This window comes from Drosophila melanogaster, chromosome 3R (genome assembly GCF_000001215.4).
Source record: "Drosophila melanogaster chromosome 3R".
In the NCBI taxonomy this organism is placed as follows: Eukaryota; Metazoa; Arthropoda; class Insecta; order Diptera; family Drosophilidae; genus Drosophila; species Drosophila melanogaster.
In genome coordinates, this window is record NT_033777.3 from 30,277,256 (window position 1) to 30,299,742 (window position 22,487).

At 40.9% G+C, this 22,487-nt stretch overlaps 1 protein-coding gene across 3 annotated transcripts in view; it reads left to right on the plus strand.

Annotated features, from left to right (window-relative positions):
• The first annotated feature begins 676 nt into the window (after positions 1-676).
• heca (headcase) overlaps positions 677-22,487 on the plus strand; it is a 94,451-nt gene continuing 72,640 nt past the window's right edge. For all 3 annotated transcript variants that reach the window (NM_001276174.1, NM_079853.4, NM_176591.3), the window contains exon 1: positions 677-2,992. In NM_001276174.1, coding sequence (NP_001263103.1) covers positions 1,689-2,992 — 1,304 coding nt within the window. In that variant the 5' untranslated portion in view covers positions 677-1,688. The remainder of the gene's footprint in view (positions 2,993-22,487) is intronic.

A 22,487-nucleotide genomic window follows, 5' to 3' on the forward strand; every position in this document is an offset into this window, starting at 1 on the left:
CAACGAAAGTGAATTTTGGCGAATCATCGAGAGCTCCTAATTGTAAATGAAATGGATGTAAAATCTAAAAATTCTAATAAATAATTAAATTTAGATTATTTAATAATAATCGAATTCATTTAATTTTGGAACCAAAACATAGGGAGAAATATATATTCCTTTTTGGCTATAAAGTTAGAAACATGTTATTATTATTCTTATTAGTTTAAAGAAAATACGGCTTGATAGAAACATTTTCTATGGAAATGAAGCTTATTAACAAAAGTCTAAACTCCTACATATATTTTTAAGACATTTAATCTAATCAAGTATGTAACTGCTATCAAAAGTTCCGTTGTAAAGTGGGAAAATGTACCAAATTCTGGCCTACAGTGGAAAATTCTAGTGAATTAGACACTTTTTTTGTAGCCCCTTCCGCAATTTTCCCCCACCATTTCTCATTTTAGCGCCAAAAATCTGTTCAGTTTTCCACCGAATGAAAAGCGAGCGGTTGGCGGCGGTGGTGGAAAGTGAAAACCAGCCAACCACCACCCACCAACCCCGAAAAACGGAATGAAGAAGTGCGGAAAATCGGAGTGGAGGAAAACTCCAACTTCGCTGCCAATGCCAAGCAGCGACGCCGGCAGCGATGTTCGACGCGCGATGTTCGAACGCGGCGAGCAAGCACAGACCAAAAACAGTTTGAATTTCGCTTTCGATCTGGTTGGTTGTGTTTTTTGGCTTCTCTCTGCGTGCGCCGCTCGTGGTGGGAAAAAACGGAAAACAGGAGAACTAGCAAAACCGAATAAATCGAAGAGGAACACTCCAGTTTACAATTGTCCTGCGACTAAAAACCAATCGGAAATTTACACTATCCTCTAATCCTTTTTGTTTGCCGGCAAAAAAATAAGAGGCGCAAAGAAATAAACGCAGAAAGCGAAGCAAAATGTGAAAAATTGCCGAACATGGCGCCGCGTGTGTGAATGAGAGCGAACGATCGTGTGAGAGGGAGATAGGGACGAAGCGAAGATAAACAATAAAAAAAAAACAATTTTTGATACTTAAAGTTCTACAACAACAATAAACTCAGCTCAGGTACAACAACAAAACAGAAAATTACGCAAAACACAACAGACTGCATTGACGGGAATTTTTCGAAGTATTTTTGATACACACAGCAAGGAGGTGTACAATTTTTAAAGCAATAAGTGAAAGCAATTACCCATCAAGTTAAAAATAATACCAATCTCGGTAGAAACCCACTCGGAAAATCCAACTGAAAACAATTGAAAAAGGCAACCGAAAAGTTAAAACCTAAACAGACTAAATCGCTAAAATAACAAGCATTTACTATACACAAAAAAATTAAATTCCGTATAAAATCAGACTTTTGTCTGCAAAATTTCTAAAAATTTACAAAAACCCACTAAAATTCACGAAAACTCACTGGATCTGCCAAAACCATCAGTTGAAATATATTCTGGAATCGGTTCAAAAATAAATAAATATATGCCAGCAGCATTTATATAGACCGCAAATCGCACCATAAAATCGCGAAAAAATCAACAAGCAATATTTTGAAATTCATAATCGTTGGCAAAATGCTGATTCGAAATAGAGATTGAGGATTCTCGAGGACAGCCAACCCAGCCAACCAACCAAGTTTTTCGCCGCAACGAGTGCATATTAAGAGGAAAAAACACAAATTTATGGCTCCGCGTCGCAACAGCAACATCAGCAGCAGCGGCAACAGCACCCAGCAGCAGCACCAGCAACAGTTGCAGCAGCAGCACCAGACGCAGCAGCATCAACTGCTGCAGTTCTACGCGGAGAACGTGAATTCTTCAGGCGTCCTAATGGCGCCCATGCAGGGAACCGGTGGCGTTGGCGGCGTTGGCGGCGGGGGCATGGTCCACTGCTGCCTGCCCAGCGGAGACTGTCGCAAACTGGACACCCTGATACACCTGAACGAGCTCTCCCTGGCGGACTGCATCCGTGTGCTGTGCAACAACGAGAACTGCAGCGCAGGCCAGTACATGCATCGCGAGTGCTTCGAGTGGTGGGAGGCGAGCGTGCTGCAGGCACTGAAGGCCAACGGTCGTGCTCGATCCTGGTCGGAGCGGCAGCGTCTGCAGCACCTGTGGACCAAGAAGGGCTACGAGCTGGTCCAGAAGGCCTGCAGCTGCAAGTGCGGCAGGGGACAATTGCGCAAGGACCTCGACTGGGTGCCGCCGAGCAGCCAGGGCGTCATATACCTCAACGGGTCTGGCAACCGGCCCACTCTGGCCAATGGCAGCCTCAGCGAGGACGACGACAAGAAGAAGGCCAAGAAGAAGAGGAACCGCAACAACAACAACAACAACGGCGGCGGCGGTGGTGGTGGTGCTGGTGTCAATGGCAACACCAAAACCCCCTTGAGCAACAACAACGGCAACAGCTACGCCGGACTCACGCCCAATCCCAATGTGGGCGTCATAGGGTCGGGTTTGCCCCACAACAACGGCAACACCGCCAGCAATGGCAGCAGTGGCAACAACGGCTCCTCCGGCGTTCTGCAGACCAGTGCGCTGGCCACTTTCAGCAACATCCTCAATACGAACAATGTCCTCGGCCTGGACCTGCGCGCCAGGGCTGGCAGCCTATCCTCCAGTGGAGCTGGCAGTGGATCCACCTCGCCCTCGGACTCCCAGTCCAGTGGCGAGATATCCGTGTCGCCGGTGCAGCAATTGCTGCCACAGCAGCAGCAGCAACAGCAGCAGTCGCTGCTGATCCAGCCTCTGGGTCCAGCTTTCGGCAGCAACCTTTTGCAAAATGGATTGGGCTTGTCCAAGAATCTGCTGATTGCTCCCCAGCAGCAGCAGCAGCAGCAGCTGCAACAACAACAGCAGCAGCAGAATAACCTGCCTGCTTTGGCCAATATCAGCAACTTCAAGCCATTGGCCAGCTACGAGCAGCAGCAACTTGTGCAGCAGCAGAAGAACAAGGAGGTCGAACTCTATTCCGATCGAGTGCGGTAAGTACAAGATATCATCATGATAACCATATAGATTATAAGGAGCTATAGTCTTATTGTCTAGAATTTCATCTTAAATACTTGGTTAACTTGTTTAACAAAGCGAAATTTGTGTGGCGAAATTCCCCAGCATGTGGTTGGGGTACATAAGCGTTTCAATATTTATTCACAAAACTTTTATCAATTACACTGAACGACAAGGGGGGCCTTAATATTTCGAATTTATTTACTGCAGTTGTTATAAGTTTTGTTTAGCTTTTCCTTTGATAAAACTTCCAGTGGCTTCAGGTGTTATCAACAAACATGCCAAATAGATACCAGATTGATACTCTCGTTCCTTTATCGTGTTGCACAGTGTTATCAACAATTGAGGCGTTTGTTTGCCCGTTTTTCGTTCGTTTGCCGGTTCCATAGATTATATAACCTTGACGACTGAACAGCTGCGAAATACAGACAATATTTGCAGAAATATTAAATAAAATGCGCTGGTTTATTCGAGAAATTTGCGAATATTTTCCCCTTAAGGAAGTCGACGATTTGCATCAACTCAGAGGGAATGAATAAAATATTATAATCTTTTGTTTTGTTGCTTTCGGTGGGTCAAGGCTTTCTTTCTTTTATTCTGCTGTAGTTCTTCACTCTTCATTGGCATTCTTTTTACTCATAAATCATAGGCAATGAAAAATTATTGAAATTTATATGCTGCCATATAGCAGCGGACATTTATCGTATGGTATGTTTCCCAGATGTGTTCTTGTTCTTATTTATTTTGTGCCTACTTTTAATATTTCCGTTTCCCAGAGCAGCGAATACTATTATTTATTTCATTGCGATCAAAAAAAAAAAAAAATGCGAATAGGAGAACAACACGAAGAGGAATTAGATCGCTTTTTGTGTTTTTTTTTTTTTTAATGTTGTTGTTTTGAACGCGATCTTCAGGTTTTAAGAATCCCAACCCCTCACCCTCTGTCCATCTCTTTCGCGCGGCAGCTTGCCCTCTCTTTCCAAGCTGAGAACTTTGTTTTGCCTTCTATGGCATAATTCCATTCATTCTTCTGGATTTCGCTCTCTATCTCACTCTCTGTTTTGCACACTTTTCAAGGCCACACTTTTTTTTTTGCATGTCTCTTTTTTTTAACCTAAAATGCGGAATTGCTGTTTTAGCGATAAACAGTAAAATCTGCTTTTTTATAAAAGCTTTTAAGTAAAAGCTATATTTAGTTCGGCCGATCCTTTTCTATTTAAACTATATTAGGGTATCCAAGTTTCGGTGTTCTCTCAATTTCAAATGCAATTTCTTGCCTCTTGCATTCTTTTTTGGTTCCTGCTTATCAGCATTTTTGTGATGATTTGCGTTTAATTCAAAAATAAACGTCCATAAAATTGTTTATCGCCTCTCGTTTTTTTGTATTTCCATTTCTCATTTCTTGTTTTGTTTGCATTTACTGGCGTTTATTTTTAGCGCCACACGCGGCCCATTTTTATTTTATTTAATTTTTGTTGTTGCTGCCATGATAAACAAACTTTGCTGATTCAAAAAGGTGAGCAAAAAAAAATAAGAAAAGAGGAAAGCCAAAAGTTCTTGCCTTTCCCTTTAAATTTGCCGTCTCTGTTTAATGAATGAATGTGTTCGGCTCGTCCCCTCTCTTTCTTACGCTCTTTTAACTTGTTTTGTCTGCCGGCATATTTGTGTTTTCCTCTTTTTTTTTTGTATTTAGCGTCCAATGTCAAGGTTAAGACACATTTTATGTATTCATTTTCGGTGGGTGAATGAGGCGGAAGTCTGTTTGTTTTTGTGCCTCTTCCAGTTTCCCGTCTTTTTTGCAGAAAGCTCTTCCTGCTTGCCTCTCTCTCTCTCTCTATCTCTCATTCTGTCTTTCGTTAGCTGTCTGCAAATACTTTGCCATTCGTAGGCCCAAAACTCTCACGTGGGCGTAGCATTCCACCCCCCTGATTACTTGGATTTTCATCCAATCTGCAAAAAATGCCGCAATACTTTCCCGAAAGTTCGAAAACGCAACAGCAGCGCGCACAACTGCAAATAAATTGCGAAAGGCACGCCGGGAATAGAATAACTACAACAATTTGTGCAACTACAGACTATAAAAACAAAGTAGCAACAAAGTCGGCGTCCTGCATTTGCATACCAAACGCAACGGGTGTCTAAAGGGTGTGACTAGCTGGCTGGCAATTTGAGATGTAACGGAGTAAATTGAGATACATTTAGTTGCTATTTTTAGATACATACATATGTTACCATATCGCAGATACAATGTGATTCTATCAACTAGGTGAAATCATCATCACTAATTATCATAACATAGGAAGGCAGAGGTTCATATTTCTCAGACTGTATCATCAGAACTTAGGGTATTCCGATAGTCGTGTCACCTTAAACCCTCTCTCTATAGTTTTGTTTTGAAAGCCTCAGACAATATGCGCCAATCCCCCTGTTATAAGTGCGGTGATATGGTGTGAAAAACAAAACTATAGCGAAAATTAACAACTTTCGCACGACTTTTGTTGTTCTGACTAAGGCTGCGAGAGTGAGACAGCTGGATGCCGGAAGATTTGAAGGAGCGAGAAAGAGGTAGCGATATAGCCATATCGGTGCATAGTTTATCTGTGGGCCCCGGGGTTTCTGTATTCCGTAGTAAATATGAGTGAATTATAGTCATGAGGCAGAGCGAAAATTTAATTTTAAATTCTGTGTTTGTTTTTCTCGATAGTTCACCCCCCCCCCCCCTCTCGTTTCCATACTCCCCACAGCTGAGTACTAATTGAGCACGTTCCAAAAACTGTCGTCTAGACTTAAAGCATAAAGTTGTTCTGCACTGTAAAATTTTTATTAACGCGGAACCCCATTACACATCCATATCGATGACGTTTGTTTTTCTGTTGTTTTCTGCTGATTGGTGGGCCCCGCGTATTGGAATAGGTTCTGTCTGATTTCTGAATATACTTTTCTATATAGATATGTAAGTAACATACACTGTGTGAGGTTAGGTTTCACTTTTCGCTCGGCGTTGATAAATAAACAAAAGACGACGTCAGCCGAGCATGAAATGAAATGGTGCGACTTGGATCTCGATGGCTATATGTGGGCACATGGCTATGTGGGCACATGTAGGAGGTTACGGGGTTACAAAAGGCACGGGGAAAAATCACTTGGGGTTTTTGGGGATCGTTTAATGGGAGTAGCTTAGAAAGATTATAATAGCAAAGTATACAACATAAAGTTATGGTTCTAAGATGGAAATAAACATTTTCGTAAAGTGTAGTTAATGTATTATATTTACATAGGGGATCCATAAAAGAACGGCGCGGGGAAGGGGCGGCTCAGCAATTAACGACCTTTTTTTTTTTTTGGCAGTCAAATTGAGGAAACATTAAAAGTCGCGCCACATCAGGCACTTTTTGTTCGGCAAAGCTTTGTTTCGGACACGCTGAGTAGTTCCATCGCAACGGGTGACCACTGTGGCAGACTCCCCCACAGAATTCGTAACCGCAACCAAATCTGCAAAACCATTTGCAAATTAAAGCGCATAACGATGTGTGGGCAGATAGAAGAGAAATGTAGGAGAAATGGCGAAGGGTGTGGGGGTGGGTTTGTATGAAAAAGCCACCTAGGGAAAAGGAGTTGTGCAAAAAAGAGTGGGTGGGGGTAGAGAGAACCGGGGAACTACACACCTTTTGTTGAATATCAAATCAAGTATGCATTGCTTACTCGTTTTCCACTTGGTCCTCCGCCCTCACAACCGCAAAAGCTATTAATGAAATCTTTGCCGAAACGACACGCACACTGAAACTTAAATAAACATATGCGCAACACAGGGTAGCGCCTGCACAGTGGTTGCAAACAGATTGGTCACGATATTCATAAATTGATTATATTTAAAATTGAGTATTATAGCTTGGCTGATGTTGAATCAAAATCAGAAAAGTAAATAAAATTCATATGTTTTTAAATTCCATATATTCCTTAAACATACTAGTAGATGTTTTAATATCCACTGTAACTGGTGCATTGCAGCAGTCCGCACACCCACACCTTCTATGGGCGCCCGTCTATCGAACGGCGCATGACTCTCCGGCGGAAAGTTCCCTCGACGTCATTATTGTCGTATTTTCATTGCCAACAGACAATGCCAGGGCAACTCCATCTCCGCCTCTTCCTTTTCGCTCGTTTTTCCCTGGAACCTCCTGCTGTACTTGCCACCCACATCCGTAGCCACATCCATCTGTATGTGGCGCACATGTGTGTGGCTCCATCCGCAGGCTTTTTGCCAACTTTAAAGGCTTCGTTGGCTCAGCAGTTTCCGTCCCTCTCCGCTGCGTTCGCTCTTTCACTCACTCTGTTATGCAGAACTTAAATCTACACGGGAAAATATCGGTGAACCCAAGTTGAAGAAGAAAATTCTGAAGCAATTCACTTCTTCGAAATATTGAAATGAAGGCTATGAAACTTTAAGTCCGTATGTACTATAACTAGTTAAATGCTAAAATTAGTTTTAGATTTGCGTTGAAGTTTGTTAACATGTGATAATCACTCATGTTACCTTTGCCGTTATCTCAGGAACCAGACTCCTTCGTTCAGTGCACTGCTTGCTGCACTGCTTCCCCATTTCAGCCAGCATGATGTCGTCTGTTTGTTCATAAGCCAAGCTTTGGGCGTGTGTGAGTGTTTATCTGTCTGCCTTTTGAATGTGTGTGTGTGTGTGTGTGCTTTTAGGCTTTTGTGTTGGGCCATTCAGCGAAATGAGAAAGAGAACCCCAACTCCTTCTCCCCCCCCGCACTCCGTCGCACTCCACTCGTTGCCACTGCAGGCTGAAATTGCAATCAATATTGTTGTTGTTGTCGAGCAGCTGCCAGACACAAAAATAAAACGCAACGTGCAAAAAATTGCAAAAAGAAGAGTGGAAACAGTAAAAACGAGCCTGGCGAAATGAAAGAGCAAGGAGGATGAAAGGCATGGTAGGGAGTGGGCGGAGGGGGCGTGGATGAACAAGTTGAAAAGCGAAAAGAAAAACAGAAAACAGAACAGGAACGGAGCACAAAACATGAAATGTTTGTGCAAATGAAACAAAACTGTTGTCCTGCTCCTCCTTCTCCCCTCTCACTCGCGCCTTATCTGTTGGTCTCTTTCGGCCCCAGCTGGAGTTCTGATTGGAACGCTCCTGCTGCAGTTGGGATCCTATCGGAGTACACTGTAGGAAAACAATGGCAATGTTTTTCATTTGGGCAATAAAACATAGTTTATTCCAACTTAATACATATTGTTCTTTGGATATGGAAATACTTTGGAAATACTTTGAATATTTTTGCATTGAACTCAAAGTACTTTTCTCCCAGTGCTGTTATGCATTTGTGTGGGAATGTTTGTTTTGTTTCCTATTTGATATCCATTAAAACGATTCCACATTCGGCGTCTGTCTGCTGCCCCTGACCCTGTCATTGAATAAACTCCCTACTTTCTCCCCTTTCTCTTCAGGTCTCCACTTACCCCTATTATTTTGCCCATTCAATCTGATTGTGAATGCATTCGGGCTTTTGTGGGCGTGGTGGCCCCTGAACTGCATGGGGATTTTGTGTTGCATTTGCAATTTGTGTCGCTTGCAGTTCGTTTTCCTCTGCCATTCCGCCGGTTTGTCTTGTTTATTTGTTTATTAGTTGCAATTTTCATTTGGCAAGCGGCTAGATGGACTAAATGGGTGTCGTGGAAGGGGGGGGGAGTGGGGTGTGGGAGAAATTGAAAATTGACAGTCTGGCAGTTTTTGCAACATTTTAACCCTTGCCATATTTCCCATTTTCCCCATTGCCCATTCAACTTCTGACACCTACTCAATCACAGTCTCCTTGGCTTAGTCAGGGAAAACCCTCAATCACTCTCTTATTTTTTCAACCTCCCCCATTTCTCCCCCCCCCCATTCCCCCCCCCCCCATTTCCCCGCTCGAACAGAAGGAGTCAGACAAGAGCAACAAATGAAGCTTAAATTTTAATCGTCACTCTGACGATAATGTTGATGATTCCCCTGCCCCAACAGCGCTTCGTCTTATTTTTTCACGCTTTTCCCTCCTCCTCTTCTGTTCTTCCTCTTCTGCAGTTTCCTTTTCTTCATCTGTACTCCATGCATCCTGTCAAAGGACAGCGTTTCGACGCCGTTCAAAGTCATTTGGTTTTATGATTATTAGCTTGTTTAGTTCTCTCTCTACCATTTGCAATACCCTGTAGCAGCGGTTCAGGAGGAGGGTATATAAGTCTTCCAAAGTTCTCAACTTAAAGAATTTGGAATTCCTTCTGAAGATGGTTAGTTACAAGTTCTTAGTACTTCGTAGCATATTTTATGGGGCTATAATACATCGCCTGGTCAAAATTCACAACGATTGCAGTTGATTCGCGAGATAATAATGCTTTACAGGATATCTTAAGAGTTGTCATGCAATGTCTTAACTTTTTTCTAGTAGCTCAAGCTGGTATTTTTTTTTTGTGTTTTTTCCTTCGTGGGTGCGTGGCTGAAGGCAAACATATTCTTTATGCTTATATAATATCTATTTAGTTGCACTCAGGCAAGTGCTTACCCCGCCCACTTAGTTTGTCCGTTTGTTGCTTGCTTGTTTGTTTGTTGTCTGTGCCCATTTTCGGTCTCTTTCTTCGGCACTACGACTGTCTCTATCACCATCTTCATCTAGCTCCTGCGACACGACCGATTGCGCTTGTTGTGCGATAACCGTTGCCATTTGTATCTTTTCCATCTTTTGGCCATAACAATTTGACGCTTCATGACTTTGGATTGGGACAATATGCCACAGGCGAGCGAAAGAGACGGCGCTAGCGCAAAGGAAAGAGATGCAGATGTTTCGTGTTAACAACAATTGCGTTTTGTTTAATTGAATAAGTGCCTGGGCGGTGCGGCAAATGTCAATGGCTTTCAGCACACGAAAATAAATAAAAAAAAAAAAAATTCGATGCTTGAGGCGTTGATTTGCGGAATTTTGCAGACCAAGAAAGGGTAAAAATAAAATAATGCGAATTAAAGATGGGGAGCCCAGTGGAGGCACAAAGGTCCCGACTTTAGCAGCATGACGAGGACACAAAACGCATTAAAGTCTCTTATTTTCCTTCCCATTCCCATTTTTGGGCGCATGCAACAGCGGCAACATCATTTGCCCCGTTTTTGGGCAATAAAAGCAAATTATTTTTACGATCAAGCCGCCGCAAATAAATAAATGCATTTTTGTAGGTTTCCTTCTGCTGCTGCGCTCCCCCCCCCTTTTTTTTTTGCCTTTTCTCTTTATTTTATTATTGCGAACGCGACGACACCAAATGCATTTTTATGCGTTCGCCTCGGGGCGTGACAGATCATTAGCAGAGGGCCAAAAAATGTGCTTAAAAAAAACGAAGGAAATGGGGAGCAGAAACGAAGCAAAAGAAGCTCGCCAAATTTCTTAATCGCATCACGGAATGGGAAAAAGTGTGCAAAGGAATTGAGCTAATTGCAGGATAATCGGGCGAAATTCATTTCCTGTTGCACAGAAGAACGAAGCAGCAGTAGGGAAAAAAAGAGTGGAGAGTAAGATCCAAATTTCTTGTTGAATGAGCATAGAGTATAGGGTAACTCGCAAGTCTATCAATGGATGTGCACCCATGGAGTGGCAAAAACTTTCTCACGCCATTACATTTTTGCTGCCGAGCAACCCAATCACCGATATTTGTAATTAACAATATATATATAATGCGTGCAACTGTTTGGGGCAACGATCGCAGCCTTTTGATATCCGATGATCGAAGCGGATCGCAACGAAACGAAAGAAATCGGAAGGGGAATGGCTCCATTTCATTGTGTGGCGGCGGCAATTGCTGAAAGGCCCGTTGCACATGCGAAAAATGCAGCATGCATCATCTATTGCAGCATGCCACATCGATCGGCGGCAACATCATCATCGCTATTGGCACAAGCAAGTGAGACAAGTTTATTGAACTTGGGCAGGCGGCGCCAGTGGCAATTAAAATTAAATGTTAAATGTGGCAACAGGAGTGGGGCCAACTAACTCAGCTGTGCCACAGTGTGTGCAACCTTAAGCGGACAAAATGTTGTCGTTGATTCAATTAAAGCCAAAACTAACCAAACCAAAACTAAAAAAAATTGGGCTCGCAGCAAAAGAAAGAGAGCGAGCAAAAAAAGAAAAAAAGAAACACATGTGTGTGCGCTGCTCTTTGCTTTCTGCCTTAAAAAGCTAACTTTCACTTTCTCGAGTGCAACTCCTTTTCTCCCTTCCTCCTCTCCACCCCTCTCCACCAACCGATGACAGCCCCCCAGCAAATGATAATAAAATTGCAACATTTATTGGGGGCTCGCTGTGGGGGATGGGGGTATTTTATCGACAATACGAGCGTTGTCGCGATCAACTTTACTTTCGTTTCGTTTTATTAAAAATGTGAGTGCAATAAAAAAAAATAAACGGCATTTGCCTGAGATTTAAATCAATAAAAAAACATAAATTGAAAACGGTCAAAAGCGAAAGAAAGTGACACTGCAGCGCCGACGGTAAATGAAGAAACCCAGAAAAGAAGAAAACCTATAAATAAATATTTACAGTTCTCGCCAACCGTTGTCCTCGTTCCTGTTTCCCCGCTGACCTGGAAAATCGAAGGCCCTGAATACTAAATAATAATAAGAGGAGCGCCGATGGTTTTTGTAATTGCTCAGACTGATAAAGCAGCAGCTTCCTTTTCTCATTTTTTTTCCTTCTTCTTTTTTTGCTCGTAATTGTGCTGTTGATGTACGAGTTTCGTGCTAAAATTAAGTTTAATACTCTTCAAAGGGGTTTTGTTGACTGAAGTGCCAGTAGATGGTTTTTACACTTTTAGTTCAGTTTCAAATATGTGTGGCATTTGTAAAGCCATGTTGTTGAAATTATATACAATGCCATATTATGTCGAAATATATTGAATTTCAAAGTTTCATATCAATTGGTTGACAAAATGGTCCTGTTAAGGGTATCCCATTCTTCAGACCCAAAAGCGTATCTCTTGAGCCTTCTTGTGTTTATCTTCTTCACTTTCTTTTGTTGCGACTGTTCGAGCCTTTTGCCGTAAAATAAATAAATGCAAAAAATTGTTTACCCTTTGGCCGTTCGGGCAAATGTCCTGCAATAATTTGCAGCATTCGATTCGACTGACGAGTCTCGAGAGTGGGAGAGAGACGGGCTCTGTTGCTGTTGCACATGACCGTGTTGCATGACTTTGTAGTAAACCTGAAATTCAGTTGGAGTTGACTTCGTTTCGTTGTCTCGTTTTTTTTTTACTTGCACTTCTTTTTTGTTTTAACCCGCATCTTGTTTATGCACGCGATAAAATTGTAGTACAAAGAAACCAAGCAGAAATGTTTAAACGTAAATTCAGGCAATAACAAAAGCCTTGAGCCTCCGTTGTCAAGCTGAAGTCTCTTGGCTATAATCTTAAGGTAGCATCTGCTGGCCAAGCTGACATTTAAGTCTTTTTTAATTACATTTGTGGAGCAGCAGGGTGAGGGTTTCTTATCAACAGTTGAACTTGCCAAGGTTTTGGCCTAGGAGCCTGAGTAAAACGAGTTCTGTGTTTAATTGTATTAAGCAAGGTAAATCCTTGAAAAAAATGTGTATATTTAAAATCATGGTAGTAGGGATAGAGCATTTAATAAACATTCAAGCTAATCCCTAATACTTTCCATCAATTCCCAACTAATCCCAAATATATTTCCACATTTCTTTGCAGGTAAGTGAAGAAGTTCCCTGGACGAGCGAGCCACCTTCTCTCAGTTGCAGAGGCCATAAATCGCGGCAAGTGGCAAACGCAGAACTTTAGCTTTACGACCAGGTGGGAGGGTGATTAATGGTGCTGGGAAAGGGGGTGGTGTTTTCCCGGCGAGCAGCTCCCTCAACTCTGAATTATTTGTCGGCGCTTTAAGTTAAACGCTCCCCGTGGCGCCATAAACAAAAAACAAGCGGCTAGCATTTAAGCGCAGTTAAACGGTTCAATGACATAATGAATTTAAACACTAGGAGAAAATGTTGACTAGTTATGCTTACAAATTTCTGATTGAAGGCTTAAAAATAGCAAACTTGGAAAGCGGGGAATGTAATATTTTCTCTCCGTGCAGCAGATGCCTGCAACAAGAAGCTGGCTAACAAAAGAGGATCCTAGGATCCCAGGACTCGTCTGCTGCTTTGCTAATTAGCTGCATTCATAATTTCGTGCACATTATTTACATGCTAAGCAGGCGCAGACAAAAGGAAGGGCGAAAAGAAGGATATGAGGGGGGGGGGTTGGTGGAATTGAAGCTCAGACAGAAGGCAACCGCAATGTGGTTGCCACGCCCACTGGCGTTAGCCCCCTCTTGGCTCATTTACAGTTATGCAGAGCATTCCCTGGCAACTTGGCAAAAAGAACAGAACTCTTACAACTGCGAAAAGAAACGAAAAGAAGGCTAAAAGGCTGAGGGCCAAGAGGTGCCAGCGTGTTGCAAGTGAAAACTTTTTTAATTGAATACATTTTTCAAGTTTATTTTGTATATTGAACCCAAACTGAGCAGCTGAGCGCAAGTTCCTTTTTAAGTGCGGCAAGGCAACGTTGGCTTGCAGTTTACTCACCCTGGGCGCTTCTTTTTTTTTCAAGTGTAAACGACTGCACTTGGCTTAAAGCTGCCTTAAGCTGAAGTTGGATTTTTTTTGTCATTCTCGTTTTCCTAAGGTTTCCCTCACAGCGGGTGGCATTCTTGCAACTCTGTTTTTGTTTCTTTGGTTTCGTGTTTTTCTTGACTTTGACTTTGGTTTTGCTGTAAGCCCTATATTAAATGACTTTTAAGCAGTTTCGTTTTAAAACTCAAGGCATAACTATTTTATTTACACAGTTCTTTTTGTTTAATTCTCTGTAAGGATAACCTTAAACTGATTAGCTTTGAAGTCAGCTGGGTGGCACGAAGTGGTCCATTAAGTCGGATCCCCGCAATCGATAAAATATTTAAATGCCGGCAATCAATTTCCATTTCTCGCTACTCAGAGCGAATTATCCTGGCGCCATCTTGGCAGACACTTTCCGAGAGCCATATCAAGTGGCCCTAGAGGTGCCACAACAAAAGCCACCACAGCGCCCCTCTCGCTGCTGTTTTATATGGCAGATAAGAAGGGGCGTGGCTGGAGCGGGCAGAAGGTCAGACACGCTAATTACCCGATCAACTGTCGTCCTTCCTCTTGGCAAGCAAAGCTCAGAGTGCTCAACTCAACTCGAGCCGGGAGAATTCCGAGTTTTCCAGCCAGACATTTCATTCATTCAACTTTATGGCTGGCTGTCGTCGTCTGGCTAATACGTAACTTTTATTTTTCAATTTTGTCGCAACTCTTTCTCTTTTTGCCCTTGCCGCTGGCTGTTTGGTTTTCATGTTTTGTCAACATTTTTCCGCTTTGTTTGTTTCGTCTGGGTTTTCCTTAATTTTCCCCTGTTTTATTTGTTATCCTTTGGCGAGTTTTATGATTACAGTTGCTGTTGTGCGGCCATTGTGCAGTTGTGCAGTCCGCAAATCAATTTTCCCCTAGTCAATTTCAATTATACAATAATTGTTTATTGTCGTCATTAATTTTGGGTTGTCATCCTCGCTGATTTGCATTTTGCCAATGGAAAAACGGCCGATGAAAATCCAAATCGAATGCGCTGCCTCTATATATATATAAAAAAAAAGTCAAAGCTCAAATTCGGTTTTGTGGCCATAAAAAGCTTTGTTTTTGGCCACTTGGCTGCCAGCTGCCATTTTTCAGTTTTCAACTTTTGGTTTTTCTCATTTTTCGTTCATTACGCGGCCTGTCAAATTAAATTTGACTTGCAGTTGCCAAATTCGTAAGCGCTCAGAAAAATAAAAAAAACGAAGTAAAAATAATACAAAAATATCAGCAAATAAACAGCACACACAAAATGAGAAACAAAAGCGTTTGAAATACAATTCGCAACTGGCTGCGCTTTTGATTTAAGCAAAGTTTATCTTTAGATTTTAATCATTTACTAAGAGGTAGCTTGCTTATAGAACTACTTAAATTTGTAACAAGTGATGATTCAACGCTTTCCTTGTAAGCATTCTTATATTTCACCCCATCCTCCTTCATTTGTTACATTCAATTAACTTGCTGGCCGCTTCGAAATATTACTCATACGCCCGGGTATCCGATCCGCTCGATCGCTGAAATTGGCAATAGAAAAACGCGTTTGAAACTAGTTGTTTATTGTAAAAAAAAAAAAAAATCGAGTTGTGTGCGTAGCTACATACTACCTTTCTCTCTTTTTCTTTAGCCAAATTCAAAGCGATTGCACAGAAAAACGTGCCACGCATTCGAGTGAAGTCAATCACACGCTTTTGTTGTTTTTCTTTATTTATTTATTTATTGCACTGCGAGGTAAATGCACTTTACGCCACGCCCCTTTTTTACCACCTTTTTGTTTTTACCTATTTTTCGCATGTTACAACAAAGAGTTTATCGGCAGATTTTTATGAAATATTCACATTGCATTAGGCGACAATTTATGACTTTTAATTAACCCTCCAAAATAAAAATGTCGTTCAATTTTCCTCAAATTTGCATATTGATGAAAATGTTGATAAAACAAAGAGAATAGTAAATTGAAAAAATGCACAGAAAATGAAATTGAATTTTTTTTGGCAAAAAACTATTGAGCCAAAGCACCATCCATTTAGCTGTCAACTTCTAGTTAGCAAATAACCAGTGGCAAGTGTGAAAAATATTCCAAAATCCAACTAGATAAGCCCACTGGGTGGGTTGGGTGGTAGGAGCAACTAGGAAACCTTGAACGTGCCGCGAATGAATAAAAGACGGCAGAGAGAAATACCAAAACAAAGCAGTCGAACTTAGTGGTCTACCGGCAATGGTGGATTCCCCGTTCCTAGAACCATTTTTAAATACAGATACAGTCAAGCCCATTGAAGTGAATGAAACCTTTCAGCATTAAGAGCTAAAAAAAAAAAACAAACATCGAATATTAAATACTGATTTTATTGAGTGATCCAGAGCTGAAATTTATTCTATATTGGCTATATTATTCTCTCTTAAGCGGCGACTGCATTATTTTTACTTTTCTTGCAACCTTGGGGCTTTGTTTTAGCGGGCATTAAACTACGACTGCGACTATGAGAAAGAGGAGTAGCTACCAGTGAGCGAGTGAGTGAGGGAGATGGGACGAGAGACTATGATATCAGTGTCAATATTACGCTCGTATGCCGTGTAATTCTATTAATTATATTTATAAATTACACGCACACAAAGCGGAGAGAGGCATTGGCACACAGATGCACTGAGATTATTAGGTCATGTATTTAAATTATAATTGAATTATATTTAAATTTATATTACTTAAATTAATGTTTAAAACAGAACAAAAATATAGTCCGATAGGTAAATTCACATGTTTTTTTCTCAGTTCTGATAATCAAAATCAAACTACATTTTGAAATTTAAATAATTAGTTATCACTGGTTTTTCTCAGTGTGCTCTGGCGCACCGCTGCACGAGGCAGTCATTGCAACAGTCCGCTGTTGCTGTCGCCTTTTCGCTGCTTCGCGGTTTTTCAATGGATCTGTCCTTGGCAAAGTGCATTGCCGGCAGAGCAGTCGGCGCCAGCAGAGCGTTGCATTGCGTTCATTCGCCTCGAGTGCAGTTGCAGTTGCAATTGCAATTTTGTTTGCAATTTCGCAGTCACAGCGCTGCCGTGAGTTTGTGCCGCCTGCTTTTGCTTAATTTATTGACTTGGCTGCGGCAATTTATTTGCCAAGCGACTAAAACTTCAATTACGCACGCACTTTCTAAAAATACAGTGTCGAAAAAAAATTAAATGTATTAAGGCGGCGCTGGAAAAACGGCCGAAAATTGTACGGATTGCAGCAAATATTTATGAAACAAACTGCATTTCGTGGTCACAAGGGGCTGGCATTGTTGTGTTCGAGGGCTGTGAAAAGGAAAGTACACAAGCACACGCTAAGTGGGTCACTTGAAAAGATCAGCTGTCACATAAACGAGCATATATGTATATGTACATATGTATGTATATGCTTGCAAGTGAAATTGTAGATCATGCACTCGTATGCATTTGCATGCACAATCCTGATTAGAGAACGCTGTAGATCGATCAGAAGTAGGAAATTATCGGCGATCGTTGTGAAATTCGGTATATTGGTGCTAATAACTTAAACACAGCTGTGTGCACATAGCTAAGTTTTCAGGCTCAAGGCTCGAGCTTGCAACTTGATAAGAAAAGGAGAGCGTTTCGAACAAAGGGGGGCCGGACTTTATCGGCAGCTGGCACTTGAGCAAACATCGTGGTCCGTCGGTCTTATCGGGGCTAAACTTTGACTTTCATTTACAAGATTTTGCATTGAAGAGAAGAATGGAGCCCCTTTCATTAGCCAGCCATTAATGGGAAATTATATTGACAATTGTTCTGCGATTGTTCGATCAATGGGTTTTCATTGTTTGCGCCTGGATTTGCCTGGCTGGCGCCATCTTCTGGTCATTTGGCCTAACCTTTCGCCACGCCCACACGCCCACGCCTATGTCCGCAGAAAATTCGATTATTCACATGAGATAAAGTGACGCGAACAAGTTTTCGGTCAACTTGGCCATTTCAAAATTAATATTCTCACGGCGCCAAGTTTTTGGGTTTCTCTCTGATTTCTGCAGTTTCGTTTTCAATTGCATTTAGCTGTCCGTTGATTTCCTGCTCTGTTTTAAAAGTTCGCTCTCTTGACTTTTTAGTATTTAAACACTGAAAGAAAAAATGGCTTGGATCTTTTCTTTTTTGAATCAATCTGGCGAAACAAAAGAATATGTTTAAAAAGAGGGTTTAATATCATTATATCTATATTAATATATCATTATATATATATATTTTTTTTTTTAATATAATAATTTTTTTCCTTTTACTACTTTATTTTTTGTGTGCACAACAGTTGTTTCTTGTTTATGGCCATCGTCGATTTTTCTCAGTTGATCTTTGACACATTTTGGGGTGCGGCTCCTCCAGCTCCTCCTGTGATATTATTTTGTTGATTTTCTGCTTTTTCGGCTGCTTCGATTTGTTTTTTCCTGCTTGTTTTATTTAATTTTTTTTTTTTGGGGCTGTGAGTAGGTGACTTTTCAGCTGTTTCAGATGTTTATCGCGGCTCTTCATCTTCTTCGAGCGACATGTGCACGTACAACAATTGTATTTATTTTTTTGTGATTTTTCGCCGTGTTTTGTTTGTATTGGCAGCGTGTTGTTCCTTTGTGATGGGCGATTAATTGCATATTAATTTTGTTTATTTTCAAGGGGCTGAGGCAGCGCCGATCTTGGCACGTTTCCTGCGGCAAGTGGGTGAAAAGCAAAAAATTTTAAAAAGGCAAACAAAATCCACATAATAATAGCTAGCATATGAAATCTGCTTAAAATTTCGTGCGCGTGTTGGTAACTTTTTTAAAATTTTATTTTTCGGGCATATCCCCCACAGCGTGAGAACAAAAAACGAAACGACGCTGTCTTGGGTTTTTTAATTAGTTTTTTTTTTTTAGTTCGCCGCACTGCACACCTGTCACCCTGAAACTAAAGTTAATTTCAAAACTGCAGCGCGGCTAAAATGGAAAGCAAATTCGCTTTCAATTTCGAATGCAATCGCCCTGTTGCCATCTCTTTTTGCTTTTGTTCGCCACGCCCACTTTTATGTTCAGTTGGCAGCTGGCAACGACCGTTATTTTTCTATTACCCGTGTTACTTTTTTTCTTTTTGCAACATCATCTTCATTAGCGATCGGTAGCAAAGGCACAGTGGTGCAAGAATTGCAAAATTGGTCATCAATGTTGACTAAGCTCGAGCTACATTTTATGTAGCAATTAACAATTCTCTTTAATTTGCTTAGACTGATTTGTTATAAATTTATTTTTATTTTTATGTACTAAAATATACTTTGTTTTCAATTGGTTTTAGCCCACTGTGCACGTCACTTTTGCTGCTGCTGCTGCTGCTTCTTTTGATCATCTGCTGCTGCTGCAATGGCAAATAAATTCGTTTTTTGTGCCTCTGTTACACGTTACTTAAACAATTGCCTAGTTGTGGTGGCCACTTTTGTTGTTTACTTTGTTTGCTTTGCGCTTTTTGCACAATTCTGCGTTTGTTGAACCTCGTTTGCTGTGTGGCTTTTGCTTTTGCTTTTTGTCTTTCGCTCTGTGTGTGATTGTTGCAAAATTAATTTTTAAGTGTACGAAGTAGAAAGCTCAACAAGTGGGCGTGGACTTTTGCGGGCAATTTGTCCATATGCTGGTTGCTTTTGCCGGCGTCTAATTTGAGTAATTATATTCAAATTTAAGTCGATGTAAATTTCTTACAAAATTATTTGCATTTAAATTGCCTCAGCGGGCATCGCGCGAACTGTACGTCATTGTTAACAATTATTGCGAATTATCTACATCTACATATACATGTGTATATACTAAAATAGGATTTGCTTTTGTATACTATACATATCTCTATATTTTCCTCTTTCTCGAGCTTTAAATGAAACCAAATTAAACTTGTCGCCCACACAATGAAAACGCGTTCTCTTTCCCGCAACCACCCACCCCCACAGCGGATCTCTCTTTCTCTCTATTGATACTGACTCTGAATTGCTGACATCATACTATTATTATGGTTATTGTTGTTGCTGCGTTTAGCTGGAAATTGCAATGCACTTTTAAGTCAACTTGTTGTAGCTCTAACAGTAAAATGGCAAATAGCAATAAAACCAACAACGAATAAAGCTGCTCTATCAAACGAACGAACCATTCGAATGATTCACTCGACAACTTGCTCAACATTTGTGCACAGAAAAATGGGAATTTGAATAATTAGTCAGTTCTAGTATGGAATAACACAGTTATTACAGCAAACAACCAAATCGAACCTTTGGTTAACCGAAGCTTTAAAATTGTATTGGCATTTGTAAATAAAATTTCACTTCTTTGCCAAACGAATTAATGATCCAGTAAAATTAATTACAGTGCATTTGCATCACGTTCTCAAGCGCAAGAAAGCAGCAAATTAGCCGTAATTAATAAAATGTCACTATTCATATCCATAGGATCGATAAACGATCGATCGCAAATGAATCTGAATAGATAGATGGCTTTAATTGAATACCGCAGTAATTAAAAAATATATTCTAGTTGGCGGTGAATTCATCTCATTTGCTTAAATAACAATTAAACGCTCTATAATTTATATGGTTTGCATTAAGTGAGGTCTATTTTTACACCATGCACTTAATAATACATAGGCTATGATGATGATGACATTGTCTGGTGCTCTTGACACTGGTGCCACTAATAGAATCGAATCGATATGCATGGGCGTTTTCCTAGTGTTTAGAATCATTTTCCCCAGATCTCCATTTCTCAATTAGTCATGTCAAGCGGTGCCAGCGAGGTTTATTTACTTATTTATTAATGTTTTATTTTTGTTTTTTTTTTTTTGCCCCAGCCAAGTGTAATAATTTATTAAATATCGCCCTGCCCACTCCTTTGTTTGAGCTCTGCGCATATTCGTTATCTTTTTCCCAGCGGGTTTACTTTCTTATCGCCGGCATACGCGGCGTATGCTTAATGTGAGTGCACTCGGAAATGTTTCCATTGAATGTTCTGTTCCTTTGCGATGGCTTATGTCATTCACGATCTGAGAAGAGATTTCCGCTACATTCCCCAAGGAAATAATTGTTTGTTTCCCATTCGCAGTCTCGACTCGGCCGGCAGCTGTTTTCTGGGCAATTTCTTGTAGCGTTTTATACCCCAAAAAGTAACCCTTTTGTTGTCATAAGTCTGAGCCACATTTATTATGGCCCTAACAGGTAGAGAGAACAGTTCGGTGAAGAAGGAAAGCGAGCTTATAGTCTAGCCCTATCTTAATAAGAAATCTCCCGACCGCATAAATAACACTTAACATGTTGTGGTCTCAACACATTTGGCCCTTAGTAGTCCCTTTCTGTTGTCTCACTGCCCCCCTCGTTCTCCCTCGTTTTTGACCATATTTCATATGAAATTTGTGTGCTTTTTTTTTGGTACCTATTTATATATTTTTTTTACTCTTACAAAAAGGTTGCTGTAATTTGGTTAGAAAGTTGGTCGTGCTCTGCAGATATCTTAGTTGCCAGATCTGCTGTTAGCTTCTAAGGCTTAAATATGTTTTTAGTTAGATTCTGTATCAATAACTAATTTAAACACACCAGAATCTAGTAACTAAGTGGAAAGTTGGAATACCTATTTGTATTCATATTGTGGTGGTTGCTCTCCCCCATTCTATTCTCCCCCATCAAAGTTTGTCAACAGAATGGTGTAAAAAGCCGCCTTTGTAGTTTTGGCAGCAAACATGTTTGGTTTTGGTCTAATTATGCTGCCATGTGGGTTTCGTTGCTGTTGTTGCGTTGTTAAGTGAATTGCCTTTGCCTTGTGACTCGACTAATTTCGTTTGTTTTTACTTTTGGCCGTCCGCTTGCTAATGAATTTTAATTGCAATCTAGCTGGCGGAGGGTATAGTAAATGCACTGTGACCCCTGCGAAAGGGAATTCCCACAATTTTCCGCTGACACGCTGACATTTTCCGCCGTATTTTAGCCCAGAATTTTCACGCCAACGCCCACGTAACAAATTGCGTGGCGATGAGGTGCTGCTGATGATGACTCAGCCCAAAAAGGGGGAGGTGGTTGCTGTTGCCTTATTTTATATACCATGCTTCAATACAATATGCGTTGGCTGACCACAGACAACAATTACACAATTATGCGCGAGAAGCGCGGGGAATGTGCCGTAAAAACCTTGAATTAATTAAAAATCTAAGCCTAAGCTTGGCGGTCATAAATAAGCCCAGACGGTCGGTTGGTCGGTGGCAGTAATATAACAATGCCACTGGCCTGGCCAACAATAATGTTGTTTGCCGTGTTTGCTAGCCACAAGAAGAAAGGCACATGAAAACGATTTTGTAACACACATATGTACATAAGTACGAAACATGATTCAGAAAATATGAGCACATTTTAAGGAGTTTGTCTATTGGATAATTGCAATTAAAGTTTAAGACCGATTTGCTTGGAATGGCGCTGTTTCGTACAGTGCGAGACATGGCTATAAAAACGTTTATGGCTTGCTGATTGACAGTGTGGGCAAACATATCCACCATATTATCTAAAGGATTTCGTTTCACAACACGTTTTTAAGAGGAATAAACTTGTGTACACTTAATTTTTATAATTGAAATATGTTTTTTAAGTTTAACGATAAGAAAGTGCAACAATAACGCTCCATGATGGCTAACAAGGTAAATATGGCGTTTCGAAACCGCTTACAGTTTTCCTACGCACTGTAGTCGTGCTTAATTGAATGCATAAATCAAACGAGTGCATTCATTTAGAGTCCTCAATCCCGCCCCTCGTTGGCATGTCAAGTGTCAGTTGCACAAAA